General features: G+C 57.8%; 1 protein-coding gene across 1 annotated transcript in view; it reads right to left on the bottom strand.

Annotated features, from left to right (window-relative positions):
* The window catches only part of CFAP46 (cilia and flagella associated protein 46), a 100379-nt gene that overhangs the window by 60639 nt on the left and 19174 nt on the right, over positions 1 to 20566 (bottom strand). Inside the window, exons 10-22 of the mRNA XM_088019923.1 lie at positions 17753 to 17851; positions 15353 to 15543; positions 11243 to 11471; positions 11005 to 11125; positions 9538 to 9661; positions 9233 to 9363; positions 8404 to 8531; positions 7385 to 7518; positions 5872 to 6084; positions 4484 to 4649; positions 3971 to 4120; positions 3270 to 3377; positions 2916 to 3082 (exon numbers count right to left, since the gene is read on the bottom strand). Coding sequence (XP_087876049.1) covers positions 2916 to 3082; positions 3270 to 3377; positions 3971 to 4120; positions 4484 to 4649; positions 5872 to 6084; positions 7385 to 7518; positions 8404 to 8531; positions 9233 to 9363; positions 9538 to 9661; positions 11005 to 11125; positions 11243 to 11471; positions 15353 to 15543; positions 17753 to 17851 — 1961 coding nt within the window. The remainder of the gene's footprint in view (positions 1 to 2915; positions 3083 to 3269; positions 3378 to 3970; positions 4121 to 4483; positions 4650 to 5871; positions 6085 to 7384; positions 7519 to 8403; positions 8532 to 9232; positions 9364 to 9537; positions 9662 to 11004; positions 11126 to 11242; positions 11472 to 15352; positions 15544 to 17752; positions 17852 to 20566) is intronic.

Raw genomic sequence — 20566 nt, 5'->3', positions numbered from 1 at the left:
CGCTCCCCTTGCTGCGCATTGGTGGCAGGGCCACTCACGAGGTGGGCCGTGTGCCTGGGGCCTCTCCTCATCACCCCCCACTCAAACTTTTTCTCAAGAGCACTCTCTGCTCCTTCTGGAGTTCCAAAAGTTAAATGTCCCACGTGTCTTCTGGCTTCTGTCATGCTTTCTGTACGTCTGTCCTTCTTCATCTACTTCCTGTGAGATTTCCTCACGGAATTTATGCTCAAGAGATCTTCGGTCCTTCATTATTCCCTTTCCACAGCAACACTGTACTTTACCTCTTAAATGCTGCACCTTCTCAGATATGTTGAGGGGTTTTCTTGATGTTCTCTGATCGTTGTGCAGTCGTGCATCAGAGTAATTTTCCCTATTTAAGAGTGTGGCTAGGATGCTGCTGGGGAGCTCTCGGTACATGGCTTCGGCCCATCTGCTGATGGGCATAGCCTTATGCAGGTTGGCGGAGAGCTGGTGGCGGGTGGGGCACCCCTGACGCCCTGCCCAGGGCCAGACTTCCGGCAGCAGCCAGGTGCTCTGTCCAGGCTGCTGCACATCCTGTCTCAGCGCATGGGTGATGGCGTGGGCTGAGGCCAGCAGCATGCAGCCTCCCTGCAGCCCTCGAGCTGCTTGGCCAGAGACTGCCCCTCCGTCCCCACCTGCTATACGGTAAGCCTGGGTGGGAAGTTGCAAAGTTACTCTTATTACAGATTGTTGAGAAAAGATAATGTCTGGCCTCTGAGCACCGTCAAATACACCATCACCAAAACCAGTCCACACTGTTTTGGAGGAAGGGTCACTCATGATGGAAAGGCCCTCAGTGCTGGTGGTGAGAAACAACAGGCCCCATCATCACCTTTGCTTTCCCAGGGAGCCTTTCTGACATCCCCACGGCTGGGGGACGGTGGGCACAGGTATCTTGGGCAAGGCTGGCAGGGACATGTCCCAAAAGCTCAGCTCCTCGAGGGGCTTAGTCAACTGCGTGCCTGTAGATTGCCGGCTCCTACCACTTTCCAAGAGCCCTTGCCCTCCGCCCGCCCACCTTTCCTCCTCTCTCGTGGGGAAACCTCATCCAGCTCCACCTCATCCCAACAGATATTCACGGCTTGGGCACTCTGGAGGCCTATGCCTCGGCTTCTAGTGACCCCTGGGCCTCAGAGGTGCAGCCTTGAGCTCCGGGCTCCCTCAGGGGCAGCCCTGTCTTGACGGGTCGTGCAGCCCAGGGTCCTAGGCATCCACCCTGACTTTCCCTGCGGGGCCACCTTGTCACCTGCTCTGCTCTCCGCTTGGTTGGGCCAGTGCCTGCAGCCCCCCAGCAGGACTTTATGGCCATGTGTCCACCCCCTCCCCACCCTGGCTGCCCCCAGAGCGAGCTTCCTGTGCCCCCGTGTGGCCGGAGTTCCTCTTCACGCTGGGTCTCCTGTCTCGACCTGCTACTCCCCCAGGCCAAGCCTCTGCACTAGAGCGTCCCATCTGAGGAGGGCGGGCCCTGGTGGGCACACACCACCCCAGCCCGGTCACCATGCTGTGGCCACCCCGGGGGAAGGGGTATAACAGAAAGTTGGCGGCTGAAGTGCAAGACTGTCTTCTGTTCTTGGGGCAGCTGGTGCTCACGTAGGCTCTCAGAATGGGGGGGCCTCTCCTGCTGCCCCATGGCCTGGGGGCTCTGGTCACCCTGTGCTGCGCCCATCTCGGGGACGCGCACTCACAGGGACCACGACTGACTCTTCTGGAAATTTCCGGTGTGCTCCTGCTGACAGAGTGGGTGCCATGCTCACATCCGAGAGGCAATGTCCAGTGGTGTCTGGGAATGTGGGCTTGTAGAACCAGACGCCTGGGTCCAATCCCAGCTCTGCACCTGCCAGCAGGGTGGCCTCAGGCCAGTGGCTTGGCCTCTACCTGCCTCAGTTTCTCCCATCAAAGTGGGAGCCATGGTGCCTACCAGAAAGCTGCTCCTGGGAGTGAACGAGGCAATGCTGCAGAGCCCTTCAGGCACACCGTGCCCGTGGTGCACCAGCCTCTGCTGGCCCCTGCGCTGAGGCCCTGGCCACAGGCTGGTCGGCGGTGTGAAGACACCTCAGGTGGCACATCGTGCACATCGGGCGTGTCTGATGCAGGCTGTGCAGCTGCTGCTAAGATATGGTGGATGCATTCCCGTCCCTGGGATTCGGAGTGAGAGACAGACCACCCCCCAACTACCAATCACGCTGCTGCGGCAGGCAGCCTGAGACGGGGCCGCCGCCCGAGGCTGGGGCCACAGGGCTGGCAGGCACACCTGGGATCTGGCCTTGGACAACCAGACCTGCTGTTTGGCCAGCACGAACGTCTTCATACCCTTGGGTCGGTGATTTCGTTGTTTTCAGGAAATAACCCGAAAAGAACCTCAAGGGAAGCTGTCTTTACCTCAGAAACATTTACAACAGCCACAGATTTGGAACAGCCTCACACTCAAGTAGGGAAAGTCTCAGCATCACCGTGGCCTGTGGGGAGCAGGGAGCGGGCAGCGACCCCTGAATGTATGTGGCCTAGTCACAGTCACCGGAATCAAAGCTCAGAGTCCCTCGGGAATGGCAGACAGCTGATCCGGGAGCCCCTTTCCGCCTCCGTGCCTGTCACGTCACAACCAGGGAGGCCGGTGAGGCCTCAGGGCCCTGGACACAGCTCTCGGGGGCCATGGCTGCTGAGGCCGTCCTGGCTGACGGAGTTGGCAGGCGGAGGTGGCGTGGACGCACAGGCGAGGCTGGGAAGCTGGCTGGGATGAGCCGGGGCCTGGTGAGGGGCTGGTGCTCGCACTGTGACCTCTGCCTCCTTGTTTCTCGGTGCTGCACACAACGTGTGACATGAACACCTCACGTACCCCTCCTGACCTTTGGGGAATCATCGGGACACCAGGAGACCGGTGCTAGGAGGCTACTTACGGGCTACACATCCTCAGGTACCGAATGCCCATCTGGATGGCCTTCTGCGAGCAGAGCATGGTGACCTCGTAGTCGTGGGCCGCGTGCGCAAAGTGGGTCAGCCGCATGAGGGTCTGCAGCTCCACCAGGGGGTCCGACCAGCTGCACTCGGAAGCCATCTTCACCAACTTCCCGGGGGGGCGGGGAGAAGGGGCGTCTGTTAGCGTGGAGAAGGCACACAGGGGAGCTCCCACGTGGCATCAAAGGTGGCTCCACAAGGCGCCAAGTCTGCCCCCTGAGGCAAGGCCCCCTGACCCCGGCTCTGTGTCGGAGCCGCAGGTTCCAATGAGCGGCCTCGGGTCGGGGGACGCCTACCTGGGCCAAGGGGGGCACAGTGAAGTCCATGAGGCCCAGCCCATTGCCGGAGTACATCTCCAGAGCAACAAGGACTCGCGTCACCGAGTTGATGTCCTCGTCAGGACTCTAGGGGAAGGGAGCGTAAGCGTCCATCAGCCCAGAGTGCAGGGACATGCTGGGACACGTCAGCATAGTGGCGACCACCAGAGCCACTGCGGGGTCTCTCCAAGATCCCTTTCCAGGCAGGAGGGCTGGTGGCTGGGCTGGCCAGCATGATGGGGCTGCACTCCCATGGCCCCGGTGCCCACTCTGACTGCCCACCAACTGAGAACCCACGTCTGTGGGAGCAGAGGCTGTGGGCCCCCACCCCTCTCCACTCCAGGTCCCTGCTCAGCCCCCACAGCCTCGGGTTCCCAGCTCAGGGGCCTCCCTCCGGCCTGAGGGCCCCTCCACATAAGGCCACAGGACTAAGGAGAGGATGCCATGGCCGGGGTGGTGACCTCACTGGGGACAGACTTTCCTGGAGGGCAAGCACTGCTCTGCCAGAGGAGGGAGTGCTCCCCAGTGCACACCGCTGCCCAGGTTGGCGAGGCCCCAGGCGGGAGGCAAGGGAAGATTCATCAGGAGGCTCCTGTCCCGCAGGTCTGGGCACATGGGACGAGCCTCCCCAAGCCCCCAGGCACTCCCAGATGCTGGCTAGCACCCCAGGGTACGGGCACCTGCTCGTCCATGCCCAGCCGTGGCCCAATCTGCTGCTGCAGCAGCTGCTTGGCCTTCACCCAGGTGGCAATGAGCTGCTGCCGGGCGCTGGTGGGCACCGCCTCCTTGGGCACAGTCCCGTCCGTCAGGCTCAGGGCAAACTCGCAGACCTAAAGCACACAGGTCCTTGCTCATATGACCTGAATTTTACAGGGAAACCTGAGCCGAGACCCAAATGATTAAGACTCAGTGGACATGACTCCTGGCCAGACCACATCGGTGGTTTTAAGCAGGCTCCAGTCCTGAGGCCGGGTGGCCTGACCCCCACCTATAGCCGATGGCCTGCGGCCTCCCCGAGAACGTCCAGGGCTCTCCTGTTTCCTTATGTTTAGAGAACTGCATGTTTCCCACTGCTCCTTGCCCTGCACCCCGTTTCCTGGCCGTGGAAAGCCCACCTCCTAACTGTTCTGCCATCTGTCACCTCTGCTAATTGAGTGAGGGTCTCCCAGCCTCGCGTGGGGTGGGGGTTGTACCTCCACCGCAGTCCTGACTTCAGAGCTGGCTACCGAGTCCAGTGGTATGTGAAACAGGTTCGAGCGCACGGGTCTTTTAGATTTTTCTGGCACTTGGGCTGGAATCCAGTTAAGAATCAAGCCTCGAGCCAATGCATTGCAGAGCATCACCAGCATGGTGGGGTCTCTGGAAAGCAACGCACCGGCGGTGAGAGCACACGCCCACGCACAGACTCAAGCAGAGGCAGACGCGCGGACCTCAGGAGTCCCGGCTTCTCATCTTGCTGGGCCCCGGTTCATGGAGTTGTTCTCAGACCTTCCAGGGGACACTGGCTGTGACGAGGGCCACACTGGGGACGCCTCAGTCCCCTGCCACAGGTGGCCTTCACACAGAGGGCGCCCCCACCCACCCCGTGCCAGGTGGGCGGGCTCCTCAGGGCGTCACTGGGGGCTGGACAGAGAGGCCCACCTGGCCTCTGTGCTCGCTCTGGAGCGTCTGCCCATCCGGCCTTACTCATGCCTCAGGCATGCCCATGGGTCAATTAAAATGGTCCATGTGTCAAGAATCAGGGACTCAAAGTCTGATCCCCAACCACGATGGCACTTTGCAGGGGAGCTGCCGGGGGGAGACGCTGGTGTCCGCGGGGTCCCGGCAGGCGCTCGAGTCAGAGGGGCGTCTGTGCGGCCTGCTGAGCAGTTCCGAATCTCGCGGTCCATTTTTGTTGTTTGTCACTTACAAAAATCCACACACACATTGCTACATTCCAGCCCATTGTAACGTCTCTACCTCAGTATCTGATGCAAAAATCTAAAATCTTACTGCTCAGACTAAAAGCCAAACCAACAACAACAAACGAGAGTTCTGAAATGTCACCCTCGTCAGGCAAACTTTAACCCGACTTGATGGTTTCAAATGTTTAATTTTAGCTCAAAGGCTCACATCCACCTGCATAAGAAAGCACACACATGTAGCAGATTTCCAACCCTCTCCAAAACGAGAGTGAGATTCGTAGATGGGGTTGCTCTTTCCTTCCATTTTCCCAAGGGACTTGGGTCTCAGCAAACAGTCCTTAAAATCCTTCTGTCTGGAACAGAGTGAGGCCGGCAGGAATCTGTGCGGGGCGCTGCGGGGGCCGAGGGGGGCTGCATGTGGGCGAGGGTGAGCATCTGCTTGGAGATGCTTGAGCAGCCCTCCCTGTGTCCCCACAGGTTTCCCCATGTCCCTGTCACCACCACACACCAGCCAACAGCGGCCCCACCATTCAGCAGGAGGGCAGGGGTGGGGGTTGTCCCAGGGCAGCACGTGTGACCCCCCAGTTCCCAGGCCTGAATCAAGGTCTCTCGGGGCATCAGGATGGAGCCAGCCCAGGAGGTCAGGAGTGCACGCAGTGCCCGCCAGCCACACCTACCCGTTGTGGCCTGTGGCCTTGACGATGCTCAGGAGGTGGTCCAGGGTGTCCACAAGCTCCTTCTGCCTCCCGGCCATGATGAGGTGGTGGTTGTGGTTCAGGACGTAGACCACGGCGTTCTGCACGATCCAGCCCTCCCGGATCTCCTGTCCGATCTCAGCAGACCGCAACCAGCTGTGCATGGCGCTCTGCGACAGACTCTCGATCCAGGTCCTGCACCACAATGCACCCCGTCAAGCTCTTCCTTTGGAACAGGACCTTTCTCAAATGGCCAACATGACATCTGCCAACAGCCCAGCTGTCTGCGGTGTCTGGGGTCAGAAAGGTGCCCCTGCTGGGGCTGCCTGCTGGACCCACCACGTTCCCTCCTGGGGCCCAGCTCTGCCCAGCATCCCCTCCCCCAGCTGGACGTTGTCCCTCAGCACTGAGTTCCCACACACGCAGATCACACCCTCCCACTCTGTGCCTCGCCCGCAAACCTCCCTCTGGGCCCCCGGCCGCCTGTCTACCTCTGCAGCCTCACCCTCCGCCCCCTCCCCGCTGCAGGGCAGCCCATTCTCTTGGACCCATGTTCCCAACACCTTTTTGGTAAAGGGCCAAACAGCAAGTATTCTAGGCTTCGTGAGCCACAGGTAGTCTCTGTGGCACCTTTTTCTCTTTTTTATTTTACAAATGTTTAATACATCAAAACCACTCTTAGCGCGTGGGCTGTACAGAAGCAGCCGTGGGTCAGGTGTGGCCTGGGCCGTGGTTTACTGAGCCTCCTCCCCTGCAGGCGGGGCCCTCAACAGGCATGGCATGCCCCCGCCACGTGGCAGCAGGCTCCCGGGGGCAGAGGCCCAGGCTGTGCTCCGTGCGACGCTCTGAGGACTGAGGCGAAGACACCCGTCCGTGTAACAAACACCGAGACAAACGTTATGTGCGCAAAACGAACGTGCCACCCGCCATGGGAGCGGGCGGCGGCCAAGAGCCTGTTCGCTGGTGGAACCGACAGGGAAAGTGGCTCACCGCTTTCCTCGATGGCTCCTGTGAGATGTATGGATAGCCACTCGTTACCACGTTCTCTTTTAAAAATTAGATCAAAGACGACTAAAACCCATCACGTTAACACCGCACCTCAAACTCGTGCCTGTTTCTGTGGTGGCGGCTCACGTGGCATGTCTTCTGGGCTGTCCTCTACACAAAGTGCTCCTTCCCATCCACACTCAGGATGACAGAGGCCCAGACACGTGGGCCGGTCCCGTGGGAGAGCGGACCACAGCCCCTCCGGTGAGCGAGCCACCCCTCCTCCACGCTCCCGCCACGAAGACCGTCCCCTGCTCTCCTGTTCTCACTAATAACACCCTAACTGGGAGGACCCATGGGTGTCACACACAACACAAGCCACACACGTGGTCCAGGCGCAGCCACCCCCGGATCCGTGCCCTGATGCCCCTGGCCACCCAGCCCGCGCTCTGTGCACCAGCCGGGCCCGCAGCTGCTGGGGACGCCTGGGCCCTGTCAGGCCACCTACTGGTACGTGATCCACTGTGCGTTGTCCTCCGGGGACTCGACTGTGTATCCGGCTGAGTGCTGGCTCAGGTCCTCCGGGGGGTGCGGATGGTTATTTAGGTCCACACCCTCTGAGCGCAGCAACTGGACAGTGGCCTGCAGAGGAAGTGTGCGGCAGGAGCGGTCGGGGCGTGGGCAGGCCCTGTGATGAACCCCATGGTCTTCTCAGCGTGCCCCCCCCACCTGCCCCATAAATCCTGTGTCTCAGGAAGAGAAGGCCCGTTCTAAGGGCACAGTCCCGGTCACGCCACTGCTCAGACACCGTCACTTCTGGGCGTCTGTCCCCCGCCCCCGGTCACTCTGCGAGTGTGCGGAGATACTGACGGCGGCTGAGGGCACCGGCATGGGTGGAGGGGCCGGCCGCACAAAGGGGGCTGGGGAGGGTGGACGGTCCTGCTGCCACCTGCTGTCGGCTCACCAGCACCAGGCTCTGCCCCATCGTCATCGTGTCCCTAGCTCACGGCACAGACTCCATCATTCAGTGAGGCTCTAGCCCCACTGACCCCAAGACAAACAGTCCAAAGTGGCCCCAACAATGATGGAGTTACAAGATGTCACCACGGTCGCCTCCCTGAGTGGAGGTGCAGGTGGCGTGGCAGAGAGGTCAGCCCCGCGGCCCCAGCGCTGACCCTGGGGTCTCTGCGTGCTCACTGCAGGAGGCAACGGTGAACCCCGGAAAGGCCGGCCCACCTCTGATGAGAGTAGATAAAACATGCACACCTCACTCAAAGTGCGGTTGAAGCAAACACCCCCAAAATGCAACCGTCACCTTAGTACTTCCAGAACTTTGGGTTCCAGATTGAGAAATGATTTCTAGGGAAAAATATGTATTGACACATAATCACAATACGTTTGTGAACCCAGGAAAACGCCCCTCCTCTGCACTGCTGTTTCAGGAGACGGTCTCACGGGGAGCGCCCCACGCCGGTCCAGGCGCCCATGCTGAGTGCACACCCGCGATGCCACGGAGCAGGGACGCACCTCTGCACTGATGAACCCCACCTCCGCGAACTTCCGGAGCAGGCTGGGGGACACCTGCCTCTGCAGGGTGGCCTCCGCCTGGCCCCAGGCCTCCTGGGTCTGGCTGTCTCCAGCCTTCTTCTTCTTTCCTGAGGGAAAGGGTCGCGCTCTAGCCTCGCTCTGACATGCTTGTCTTTTCTAGCAAACAAAATACAAGGATTCCTGGCCCAGGAAGGGGCCGGAGGAAAACCCCCCAGTGGGCAGGGCTCGCCTGAGGGGGGATGGCTAGGGCACCCCGACAACACATTCTTGGTTTTGCTCGTGCAGTTCTGCCACTCGAGAAGCCCCCAGCTCCGTGGAGCCTGCGGTACCCACGTCCCCGGCCATCTGGGACCCCTGGCACCTCCCTGTGTCCTGTCTACTAGACCAGAACTCCTCTGGGGAGCTGGCCCCCACACTCCCGAGAAAGTCGCCTGGCCACGCTCGGCCACGGTCACCCCTGCCCTCTGCCCTCTGCCCCCAGGCTCCCAGCCCAGCGGCCTCGGTTTTCTTGCTCATAGCAGGTGCCTTCCCCTTTCTGAGCCCCTGATGACCTCGAGTGACCCGAGCCAGCAGTCAAGGGTGAGACAGCTGCATGGAGGGCCTGATGGGTCACGGTGAGCTGGGTCCCAGCAGAGATACACTGACCCGCACCGCGGCCTCCACTGGGAGTCTGTCCCACCGACCACCCTGTGCTGAGAGCCCTGCCCAGCCGCTGCCCGCAGCGCCATGGCCTCTCGGCTCCGGGCTTCAGAGAAGGCGCAAAGCCCCGAGCAGTGTCCGGCTGGTGCGCGGGTGGGGGCCCTGGTACCTTTCTTCGGCCGCACCAGTTTCTTCACCTTCACGTTGTCATACAGGAGACAGAAGCGGCTCGCCGCCCGGCACACATCCCACACACCTTGCCTCCGGGCAACTTTGGCGAGCTCCGCCCAGATCTGGATTCTGCTCACCAGCCAGGGAGAAGGGCAACACGTGAGGGGCAGCGAGATCAGGAAGCTCCCAGACCTGCCGCCGCTGCACGAGAGGGCACCTGGTGGCTCCACGTGGCAGGGCCCCACGCGCCTCCCTCCAGGGCGCCGGCACCGGGTGCCCACGGGGCTGTGCCACCTCACCCACCTCTCCTTGTCATTCTCACTCCCCAGACGCCGCAGATGCCCAGCAGCTTTGTCCACGCTGATGATGTGGTGCCGCGCCTTCGCAAACAGGTAGGTGAACCGGCCCCTGGATGTCCCCATGGAAACTGAGGGTGGCAATTGAAATGCCAGGCTGACGTCAGAACAGTAAGGGACCCAGGACTGGGAGGGGCTGTGTCTGTGTCCTGGGGGCCGGGAGCCACGGGCATGGCCGCCTCATGCAGCGGCTGGGCTCTGCTGGTTCTGGTGGAGCCTCTCTGGTGGGTTCTCCCTCACATCGACCCCTGCCCGACACCCCCCACCCACCCTCATGGCCTGACCCTTTGATCTGCTCGGTGGTGGAGGCTCCTTCTGGTGCACGGAGCCCAAACTTCGAGAGCTCGGGCTCCCTGAGCGCTGGGATGCCCAGCACAGTGGTACAGGGTGCCCAGCACATGCTAATCCCCCTCAGCCAACGTGCCAGCCCTGGGGAGCCAGCCCTGGGGAGTCAGCCCTGGGGAGCCAACCCTCGGGAGCCAGGCCTGGGGAGCCAACCCTCGGGAGCCAGCCCTGGGGAGCCAGCCCTCGGGAGCCAGCCCTCAGGAACCAGCCCTCGGAGCCCCCTGAAGCCCTCTCCTTGCAGGGCCACAGGGCCTTCTCCGGCTGGATTATTGGCAGGCCGGCAACACACTGGCTGATCGGAGCACGTCAGGACTGCTCACACAGCTCTACCCTTGCCGGGGTGAGGTGGAAACCCAAGGTGGCACCAGCACAGCCCAGAGGAGGCCCATGGCCAGCAGAGGGCCATGTCCCAGAGCAGGCCTCTCCCACTGCTGGGGCATGACAACTGGGGGAGCAGAGCGTTGGGGCAGCCTTGGGTGGGGCTCCCCGGCCGGGCACAGACCTGCCATCCACAAGGATGTGATGCGCTGGGCCGATCAGTGATGTGGGCAGGACTGAGCCCCCAAAAAGGTATGATGAAACCCTAACCCCCACAACCTCCAAATGTGACCTTATTTGTGTCTTTACAGGGGTGATCGAGTTACAATGAGATCCTTAGGGTGGGCCCTAATATGTTATGACGGATGTCCTTAAAAAGGAGGAACTCTGGACCCAGAGAAACAGGTACAGAGGGAAGACGCTGCGAAGACACGGAGAAGACTGCCATCTGCAAGCCAAAGGGGGCTGGAGCCACCCTCCGCCCGACCTCAGGGGGAGCTCCTAGCCCTGTTGCCACCTCATCTGGACCCCGGGCCTCCAGCCCGCTGGTCGGTCCTGCGGTGAAGGAGGTCCTTGGTGACAGAGGCCGAGCTGAGACCCAGCCTGGCTTTTTCAGAGCCCCAGACTGCTCGCACATCAAGGCCTGGGCAGGCAGGTGCGGACCTTAGGTGGAGCACAGCATGGCCCCCACATGCCAGGGCGGCTCCTGAGCAGAAACATGCTGGGCTCCAGGAGTGAGGACAGTGTGTACCTTTGGCCTCGTTCTCACTGTCGAGCACAATTTGGAAGGTGTCGGGGGCTAGCACCAGGCCGGCATTCACCAGGAGAGCCCGCTTCTTCCTGACGCTATCTTTTGGGATAGCTTTTTTTGCCTGCAACAGGAAGAGGTGGTATGATGAGCGGGCTATTACATCATCTAAAGCGACCCTGTCCTGTGCTGTGTGCAGGCCCCCAGTCCCTGGGCAACCCTGCAGAGGCCATGATGGCACCTGCTCAATGGCCATGATGGCCTTGTCCTCAGCACGCTCAGGGGACTGGTACAGCATGGTACACAAGTGCAGCCGGTTCAAGGCCATGGTGAGCTTGTCCTGGTAGAGGCCGAGGCTGTCCAGGAGCATGGCCTTCTGCAGGTGTTGCATGGCCGGCTCCAGCCGGTGCTCGTCCTCCTCGATGTGTGCTATCTCCATGTGGACTTGGCAACGGAGCAGGACCATGAGGCTGGGGAGGGACAGCACGGTGTGACACAGGCCCAGGGCATGCTGACTTCCTGTGAGACCCTCCCGGCGCCTGGGCTTCCCAGCATCCTTCAGCTCCCGCCTGGCTTTGCCCAGAGGACTCACACGAGGGGACGAGCAGGGAGGTCCCTGCAGAGCAGCTGGGACCTGGGTTCTGGGGCTGAGAAGCAGCAGGTCAGCAGACTGGGGACCGTGCCAGTGAGACCTGCTGGGTGGAGGGCTCAGCGGACACGGGAAGCTTGCAATGCTACCGCCACCACCTCTGTCCGTAGGTACCACCCCACCCACCACGCCCCACCACTGCCCGCCGCCGCCGACAGAAGCCTGCTCTTTGCCCCCCAGGATGGGGCCCTGCTCTGGTCTTAGCAGCTGAGGAACACCCCCCACTCAGAACGGCCGCCGCATCCCATGGGCCCTCACCCCTGCCTGGCTGCTTCTCTGGCTGGGCCTCTGAAAGCATCTGCACATGTCACTGGAGTGTCCTCAGAGCTTCTCCACCCACAACGGGCAGAGACCCCACATCACAGCCGCTGCCCTGGGACACCAGCATTAGCAAATCCGACAAATTCGGCGGAACGCAAGTTCTGCAGGACCCTTGAACTGGCTGAGCGCAGATGGAGGCGTAAATGCCACATGGTATGCCTGTGACCTCAGGGACAAGGACACAGGAGTGCCTGCGGCTTCACCCACGCCCGTGAGGGGTCCCTGGTTAGTGCCGGGGTGTGGTCCATGCGCCTCGTCAGGGAACCAGGTTCACAGACTCTGTCCAGAATGGGCCATGTTTCTGGGGCAGGCCCTGCCCTGAATGATGCTCCTCTGGGCAGCATGAGCCCGGACCCCACAGTGGGAGACCCGTCCAGGGCTGACTGAGCCGAGGAGCTGGCTGAGGCAAGCCAACAGCACACGCTCAGCACAGGGGGCTACACAGAGGGACAGCCCACATCAGGAACAATCTGGCAGAGCACGGGGCCACTAAGCCAAGGAGGCGAGATTGGAGCTCAGCCTGGGCAGTAGGAGTCACAGGCGGATGGAGTGAAGGGCTCTGCGGTGCCGGAGACTGGACATGCAGGAGCCTGTCCAGCACCAGACATGCTTAACTCAACACCTATTACAACAAAAATGAACACTTCTCCAAAGAAGATGGCAGAAGCCAAGCACTCCATAGTGCATCACCCACAGTGTCCAGCACACAACAAATAACACTAGATGTGCAAGGAAAGAGAAAAGTATGACCCACAGTCAGGATACAGGAAGGGCCAGATGTTGGGTTTACCAGATAAATCCTTCAACTCAGATATTAAAATACAAATATAAATGTATTCAAAAGCCTGAAGGAAGACAATACTAAGGACAGAACAGATAGGGAATCTCAGGAAAGGAGAACCCGTAGAAACCGGAGACGCTAGAGCTCAAAACAGGAATATTTGAAGTTGGAAAGCTCCTGCTTGGGGCTCACAGCAGGCTGGAAACAGGGGGAGGAAGAGCCAGTGGTCCTAGAAGTCATCCATTGGAGGAACAGATTGAACAAGATTTTTAAAACGAGCAGAGGCTTGGGACCGGCGGGCTGTATTCAGGACACGTGCAAGCTCAAGTCCCAGGAGGCAGAGAGCGAGGATGAACAGATAACAGCTAATAATTTCTGATGAGAGGCCCTGTCACATGTCTAAGCATCTCAGTAGACCCAAGTAGGAGTTTTTAAAGGCTCCGGGGAATACCACAATCAGAACTCTGAACACAGAAAGGAGCAGAAAGGCACATAGCAAATGGCAGAACCACGCTGAAAACAGTGCACCCTTTTATCAGGAACTATGATGGCCAGAATAAATAAAACAGCCTCTTCAAAATGTTTAAAGAAGAAAAATATCTGTAAACCCAGAATCCAATAACCAGTGACAATAGTCTTCATAGATGAGAGTGAGGTAAAGTCAGTTTCAGATCAACAAGAGTTCTTCACCTGCAGGAAGGTCTTTAGAGTGAAATAAAGCAGGTGGGAACTTGGATGTGTGCGAAGGAAAGAAGAGCCAGTGGGATCAGCAAAGTAGATAAACATGAGAAACTACTATTTTCCTCTGTAATTTTCTTAAAAACAAACAAAACCACTGGCTGTATGACCAAATGACAGCACGGCAAGGAGAGGTAGATCTGTTTATACGTAAGATACATCACACCATGTCCAGACGTGAAGCCCACGACCACAACAGCTCCAAGGCAGTGGGTGCTGCGAGCGGGGAGCAGCACTGCAGGGCTCCAGCATCGGGACGTGCGGAGGGGTGCGCAACCGGCCCACGTGGACTTCGCTGCCTGAGGACCTGTATCACTAGCCCTTGAACAACCCGCTGCCCCAGGACTCATGGTGGAGAAACAAAGAAGCCAGTGAAGGAAGTGGGGTAGGATTCTAAAAATTAGCCTCAGGGAAGGCAGGGAAAGAGCATCAGGAAGCAGAAGGGATGGCAGAAAGAAATGAGGTCAGAGACAAGCTCAGTGCAACACCAAACACAGAGGAGCTAGAGCTCCAGCCACCACACACATGGTCCCAGTAGATGAAAGGAAGATGGGTGGATGCTGCCCACCGGATGCATGCTTCAAAGCCTAAAACAGCATCTCCTGCCCCTCTTCTCCCTGCTTTACCTTTTAGCAGTAGGCCTAAAGGCCTTTTTAGCACTTAACACAGCCAGCCTACTGAAAGCAGAGTGGAGATGTAGGTGTGGGTGCAGGTATAGATGGTGGCGCAGGTGTGGGTGCAGTTGCAGGTATAGATGGAGGTGCAGGTGTGGGTGCAGGTGCGGGTATAGATGGAGGCACAGGTGTGGGTGCAGGTGCAGGTATAGATGGAGGTGCAGGTGCAGGTATAGATGGAGGCGCAGGTATGGGTGCAGGTGCAGGTATAGATGGAGGCGCAGGTATGGGTGCAGGTGCAGGTATAGATGGAGGTGCAGGTGTGTGTGCAGGTGTGGGTGCAGGTGCAGGTATAGATGGAGGCGCAGGTGTGGGTGCAGGTGCAGGTATAGATGGAGGCGCAGGTGTGGGTGCAGGTGCAGGTATAGATGGAGGTGCAGGTGTGTGTGCAGGTGTGGGTGCAGGTGCAGGTATAGATGGAGGTGCAGGTGTGTGTGCAGGTGTGGGTGCAGGTGCAGGTATAGATGGAGGCGCAGGTGTGTGTGCAGGTGTGGGTGCAGGTGCAGGTATAGATGGAGGCGCAGGTGTGGGTGCAGGTGCAGGTATAGATGGAGGTGCACGTGCAGGTATAGATGGCAGTGCAGGTGTGGGTGCAGGTGCTAGGCTGTACACCCTCACAGCACCTCTCTAGGGCCTGCTGTTGTGCCTGGCCCAGGGCAGGTGCTCAGCAAGTGTGTGATGAATGTGTCCAACCCAGTGCGGACAGAAGGCATGGCATTCCACACTTCAGCACTGACCCATCTGTGCTCCAGACACCAGGTGATGGGCCTGGCTTCACAGCCAGTGGGCGCCACACTGTGGCCGTGGCAGGCTCTTCCACCAGAGCTTGTGAGCAGGAACAACTGGGTTCTGGTGCCAGTCTTGGGAGGAAGTTGGACCTGAACTGAATCTTGCTGTCAGTGTGTGCCTGCAGGCTCGTGGAGCCTCGGTGCTGGGACCCGGGCCGGCCCTAACTTTACGTCAGTCGGTGGGGGGGGGGGGCCCCAGCGCTGCCTGGGCCCCACTTGTGGCCTCGTCGCTGCAGCAGCTCTGCAAGCCCTTTCTGATGCTGGTAGATTTTCCTGCCAGCACCGCTTTTTGGGGAAATGAGCTGGATCTCATCTCTGTCCTGGTGTCGAAGGGTCTGCCCAGCCCTCTTCCACACGAGCATCCCCCTCTCTGAGCCCAGGATCAGGAGGCACAGGCTACCTGTCCACCTTCTCCAGGATGTCCGCGATGTTGGTCAGCGGCTTCCGCAGGTGGTGCCGCAGGTTGTGCTGCAGCAGTGGGAGACACGTGTTCCACTGGGTGGTACACACCACGTGGATGAGCCCGGGCTCACCCAGCCGCACGGCCCGCTGGAGTGCCACGTCAAGTCTCTGCACTATGTTCAGCTGGGTCTGCACGAAACACACAGGCCAGTCTGTGAAGACTGAAGGGGAGTCCCGCACACCACCTGGGGAGCTGGAGGGTCAGGAGGCAGCAGGTGGGGCCAGGGCCCAAAGTCTGAGTCTGTCTGTGGCAACGGCCCATGTCACCTTTTCTAGAAGGGACTGGTTGTCTATAAGATACTTCCTTAAAAGGCTTAGAATGGGCTCTGCACACCCACGGATCTCCTTCTCTTCCATGAGCTGATTCCATCCAAGTGTGCGTATTTCCCGGGCTTGCATATTCACCGTGGCCTACAGCCAGTTATGTTTGCCACCCAAAGACCATCTTCTCTCTTCTGTGCTACAAGTGTGCTCCCACCAGCCAGTCTCTGGTCCCACATTCGAGGATGTGTGGAAGCGGTTTACAGCCCACGCTTCCGCAGAGTCCCCTGGGGCTGCCCGCCAATCCTAACTCGGCCACGTCCCACGGCCTCTGGCTGCCAGCACCCTCACGCTGCACCTCCACGTATACCTGCACCCGCACCTCCACCTGCACCTCCATCTATACCTGCACCTGCACCCACACCTGCGCCTCCGTGTATACCTGCACCTGCACCCACACCTCCACCTGCACCTGCACCTCCATCTATACCGGCACCTGCACCCACACCTGCGCCTCCATCTATACATGCACCCACACTTGCACCTCCATGTATACCTGCACCTGCACCCACACCTCCACCTGCATCTGCACCTGCACCCACACCTCCACCTGCATCTGCACCTGCACCCACACCTGTGCCTCCATCTATACCTGCACCTGCACCCACACCTGTGCCTCCATCTATACCTGCACCTGCACCCACACCTGCACCTCCATCTGTACCTGCACCCACACTTGCACCTCCGTGTATACCTGCACCTGCACCCACACCTCCACCTGCATCTGCACCTGCACCCACACCTCCACCTGCACCTGCACCTCCATCTATGCCTGCACCTGCACCCACACCTCCACCTGCACCTGCACCTCCATCTATACTCACACTGCCTTCTGAACTGGCACCTGAAGCCTCCCGACCAGTACCAGCGGACAGAAGCCGAGGGACTGAGCTCAACACAGCCGCCCGCCACAGCCCCTCGGGCCACGTGCTCTGCTGCAGCCCGTGATAAAACCTGGGGCCAGTGTGCTCTGGAAGCCAGGTCCTACACAGCCCTGGTCAGGCTTCTGCCAGGTGCTGGACAAGGTCAAGGCTAGAAGAGCCACATGAGCAAGTCCAGCAGGAACATGAACATCCACCAGGCAGCAAGGAAGGCGCCATGCGGAGCCTACTGCAGGTGCAGAGGACGGAGCCCTGTGCCTGCTGCTGGCCTCTGGCCGTAAGGCTCTCTGGAGGCGCCATGAGCTGATCCACGAGTGCCCGCCTCAGCTCCACATCAACACTAGTCACCACTACTCTGTTCCAGTAGATTCTTTTCCTTTAAAGCTGCAAAAATTCTCATTAAAGAGTAGTCTAAAATAATCTCTGGATCCCTTTCCTGGCAGGGCTGCCGGTCCAAATCCTACTGCGCTAAATAAGCCGATGGGAGAGAGCAGCCAAGCTCATGTCGCCTGTAAATCTTTGCCACCATGTTTAGACAGCTGCTGCCACACCAGCTCATCGGAAAGAAGCTGCCTCCTCTCCGACGGCAGAACGAACGTGGCAGACAAGGCCACCATCTCCAGGTGGAGCAGCTGAGGAAGAGCAGCTCTGGTGAGCACAGTTCCCCCTCCCAGCGGGGTCCTCTGGACTTTCCCTGCCTGGACTGCCCGCCTCTCCCCCCAACGCGCCCCTGGGATCCCCGCCTGCCCCCCACGCGCCCCTGGGATCCCCGCCTACCCCCCCCCACCATGCGCCCCTGGGATTCCTGCCTCCCCCCACACATCCTGGGGTCCCTGTATCCCCAACAACCTCTGATGACCCTCTTCTGCCCACCTCTGGATCCCCAGCCCAGCACGCAGGCTGCATGAGCCCCACACGCCCGGCAGGCCAGATGACCCTGGGAGCTGTGGGGGACAGTGCTCGCTGCTATGGAGAATGGCGGCCAGTCCTGGTGGGGCTCCTGCCAGAGAGGCTGTGTTCACAGGTGGGAACCCGATGCACAGGAGGCCGGCCTACGTCCCCGTCACCTGGGAGTCAGCAGCTTCCAGGAAGTGTGCGAAACCACTCAGTGATGCTGAGCCTGCTCAGGGGTTTACCTCAACGGCTGCTCGGACATAGATTTTAATTTTACTTTCGAGTCTTAAAGCTTCTAATTCGTACTCCAGGCATTCGATTTCAATCAGCTTCCCAGGATCCTGCAGGACACACACAGTTTTTGTATACATGGGAGATTTTTACTGAAAGCAATCACACACATTCATTAACTTCAAAGACCATTTTAAAATACAACTAACTTACTAGGTAGAAATTCGACAAGAAAACATAAGAGAATACAAAGACATACAACAAAAACTTAAAATGTTCCCCCAAAATGCAAAGATTTAAATGAGAAAGCAAACAAAGTTTTTTTGATACCTTTTTAATCGTGGGGGGAAAAGGATAGTTAATTTCACTGGACACTGAATTTTTACTTGAGTACACCAACTTCAGATAGCAAACGTGTTTTGTTTTACTTATCCCTGATAGGGTTAGGATGAGAGCGCCCTGCTTGGTGGAGGCAGAGGTGTGGGCAGCAGGAACCCGGGACTTGTCTTTGCGGGGCACACTGTGCTTCTACCAAACTGCGAAGCTTTCTGCATTCCCTCCAGCTGTGACTGTGGTGAGAGCTTCCCCACGTCCTCTCCCACGCTGCTGAGCGTGGTCAGTCTTGAACTGTAGCCAGTCTAGGAGGTGTGTCTCTGTGAGTTAGTACAGGATGTACACTGGTCTCCGCCTCGGTTCCCAGCACAACTCCTGGAACCCCTGTAATGCTCTAAGTGACAGAGCACCAGGAGCATCTTTCCTTCTGAATATGTGACTCCCGTGGGCTCCTGGGTACGAGCTGGTCACACAAAGACCAAGCCATGATTACAAGCTTGGGATTCTCCGCCCTGCCCCTATCCTCCAGAAATGCATCAATAATTGGATCATGCCTACGTGAGGAAGCCCCCATAAAATCCCAATAGTACAGGGTTTGGGGAGCCTCCAGATTGGTAAACATGTCCACATACTGGAAGGGTGACCCACCCCAACTCCACAGGGATAGAAGCTCTTGCCTGTGCTTGGGACCCTCCCAGACCTCGCCCTCTATATCTCTTCATCTGGCCGTTCATCTGCATCTTTTATTATATAATAAATTGGTAAACCTGTTTCCCTGAGTTCTGTGAGCCACTATGGAAACTTAATCAAACCCAAGGAGGGGGTTGTGGGAACCCTTAATTTGTAGGCAAAAAGGACAGTTGTGGGTAACTTGGGGACCTTCTACTCACCACTGGCACCAAAGTGGGGGAGCAGTTTTGTGGGGCTGAGTCCTTCACCTGTGGGATCTGATGCTGTCTCTAATAAGAGCATCAGAATTGCCTAAAATTATAGGACACCCAGCTGGTGTCTCAGAGACTTGCTTGCTGTGGGGAAAACCCACACACATTTGGTGTTGGAAGTCCCGGAAGTGCACTGTTCTGTGCGAAAGCAAAGCAGAAACACTCAGGACTTGGAAAACCAGCTCTTCCCAGAGTAGTCAACATCACAAGTAATGACATTCCACACCTTTTCTTCTCTCTAGCCACACATCTTCACCGGGGGAAGTGTCTATCCAGAGCTTTCCCCCTTTTTTTTTTTTTTTGGTTGTTTTCTTGATACTGAGAGTTCTCTGAATATTCTGGATATGAAGCCCTTTATCAGATATGTGATTTGCAGACATTTTCAGTCAGGATCTGGTTTGTATTTTCACATTTTCTGAATAGTAGCAAAGAACAAAGGTTCTTCATTTTAACAAAATGTATCAATATCTTGTATGAATTATGCTCTTGATATCAAATCTAAGAATTCTTTGCCTAACTCAAAGTCACAAAGATTTGATTTTTTTTTCTAGAAGTTGTATAGTTTTGACTCTCACATTTAGGTCTACAATGCATTTTGAGCTAATTTCTGTATATGGTGTGAAGTAGGGGCCAATGTTTTTGTTTTGTTTGTTCTTGTTTTTGTTTTTTACCGTGTGGCTATTCACCTGCTGCAGTACCATTTGTTTAAAAGATGACTTTATCCACCGGTTGCCATTACACGTCCGTGGAAAGTCAGCTGGCCATATGTTTGCGGGTCTGAGCCTGGACTCATTCCATCTACATCACTTCCTTCAGGCCAGCACCACACTGGCTCGACTACTGCGCACCCACCATACGTCCTGGAGTGACGTAGCGCCCATCTTCTGACACTTGTGCGTTTCCAGAGCTGCTTTGCGTTAGCTTGGCTCCTTTGCATTTCCATGCAAGTTTCATGATCAGTGTGACCATCTCTGAGGCTCTCCTACGAGGACTCTGCATGGGAGTGCGCCAGAGCCGCCATCCAACCCGGACAGAGGCCTGTGATTCACATCAGTATCTTCATTCTAAACAGCCAATGACCTTTTGAAGAGATATAACTATTTTTTAAAAGTCTTTCACATTTGTTCATGTACTTGCCCTTTCTGGGGGCTGCTCTCTATTTTCTGCAGATCTGGACTTCCATCTGGTGCCACTTTCTTCCACCTGAAGAGCTGCCTCTAAAGTTTCTTGTAATCTGGCTCAGACTCTTTCAGATTTTACATATTTTAATAAATACTTTACCTCTGTTTTTTTTTAATTTTAAAGATTTTTTAAAAATTTGAGAGAGGGGCGCCTGGGTGGCTCAGTCGTTAAGCATCTGCCTTCGGCTAAGGTCATGATCCCGGGGTCCTGGGATCGGGCCTCACATCGGGCTCCCTGCTCCGCGGGGAGGCCTGCTTCCCCCTCTCCAACTCCCCCTGCTTGTGTTCCCTCTCTCGCTATGTCTCTCTCTGTAAACTAAATAGATAAAATCTTTAAAAAAAATTTATTTGAGAGAGAGAGAGAGCACAG

Source organism: Eumetopias jubatus, unplaced genomic scaffold, assembly GCF_037043125.1.
Source record: "Eumetopias jubatus isolate StellerSeaLion01/CBP00866 unplaced genomic scaffold, mEumJub1_p1.0 scaffold_17, whole genome shotgun sequence".
Taxonomy (NCBI): Eukaryota; Metazoa; Chordata; class Mammalia; order Carnivora; family Otariidae; genus Eumetopias; species Eumetopias jubatus.
This window is presented reverse-complemented; position numbering and strand designations above follow the sequence as displayed.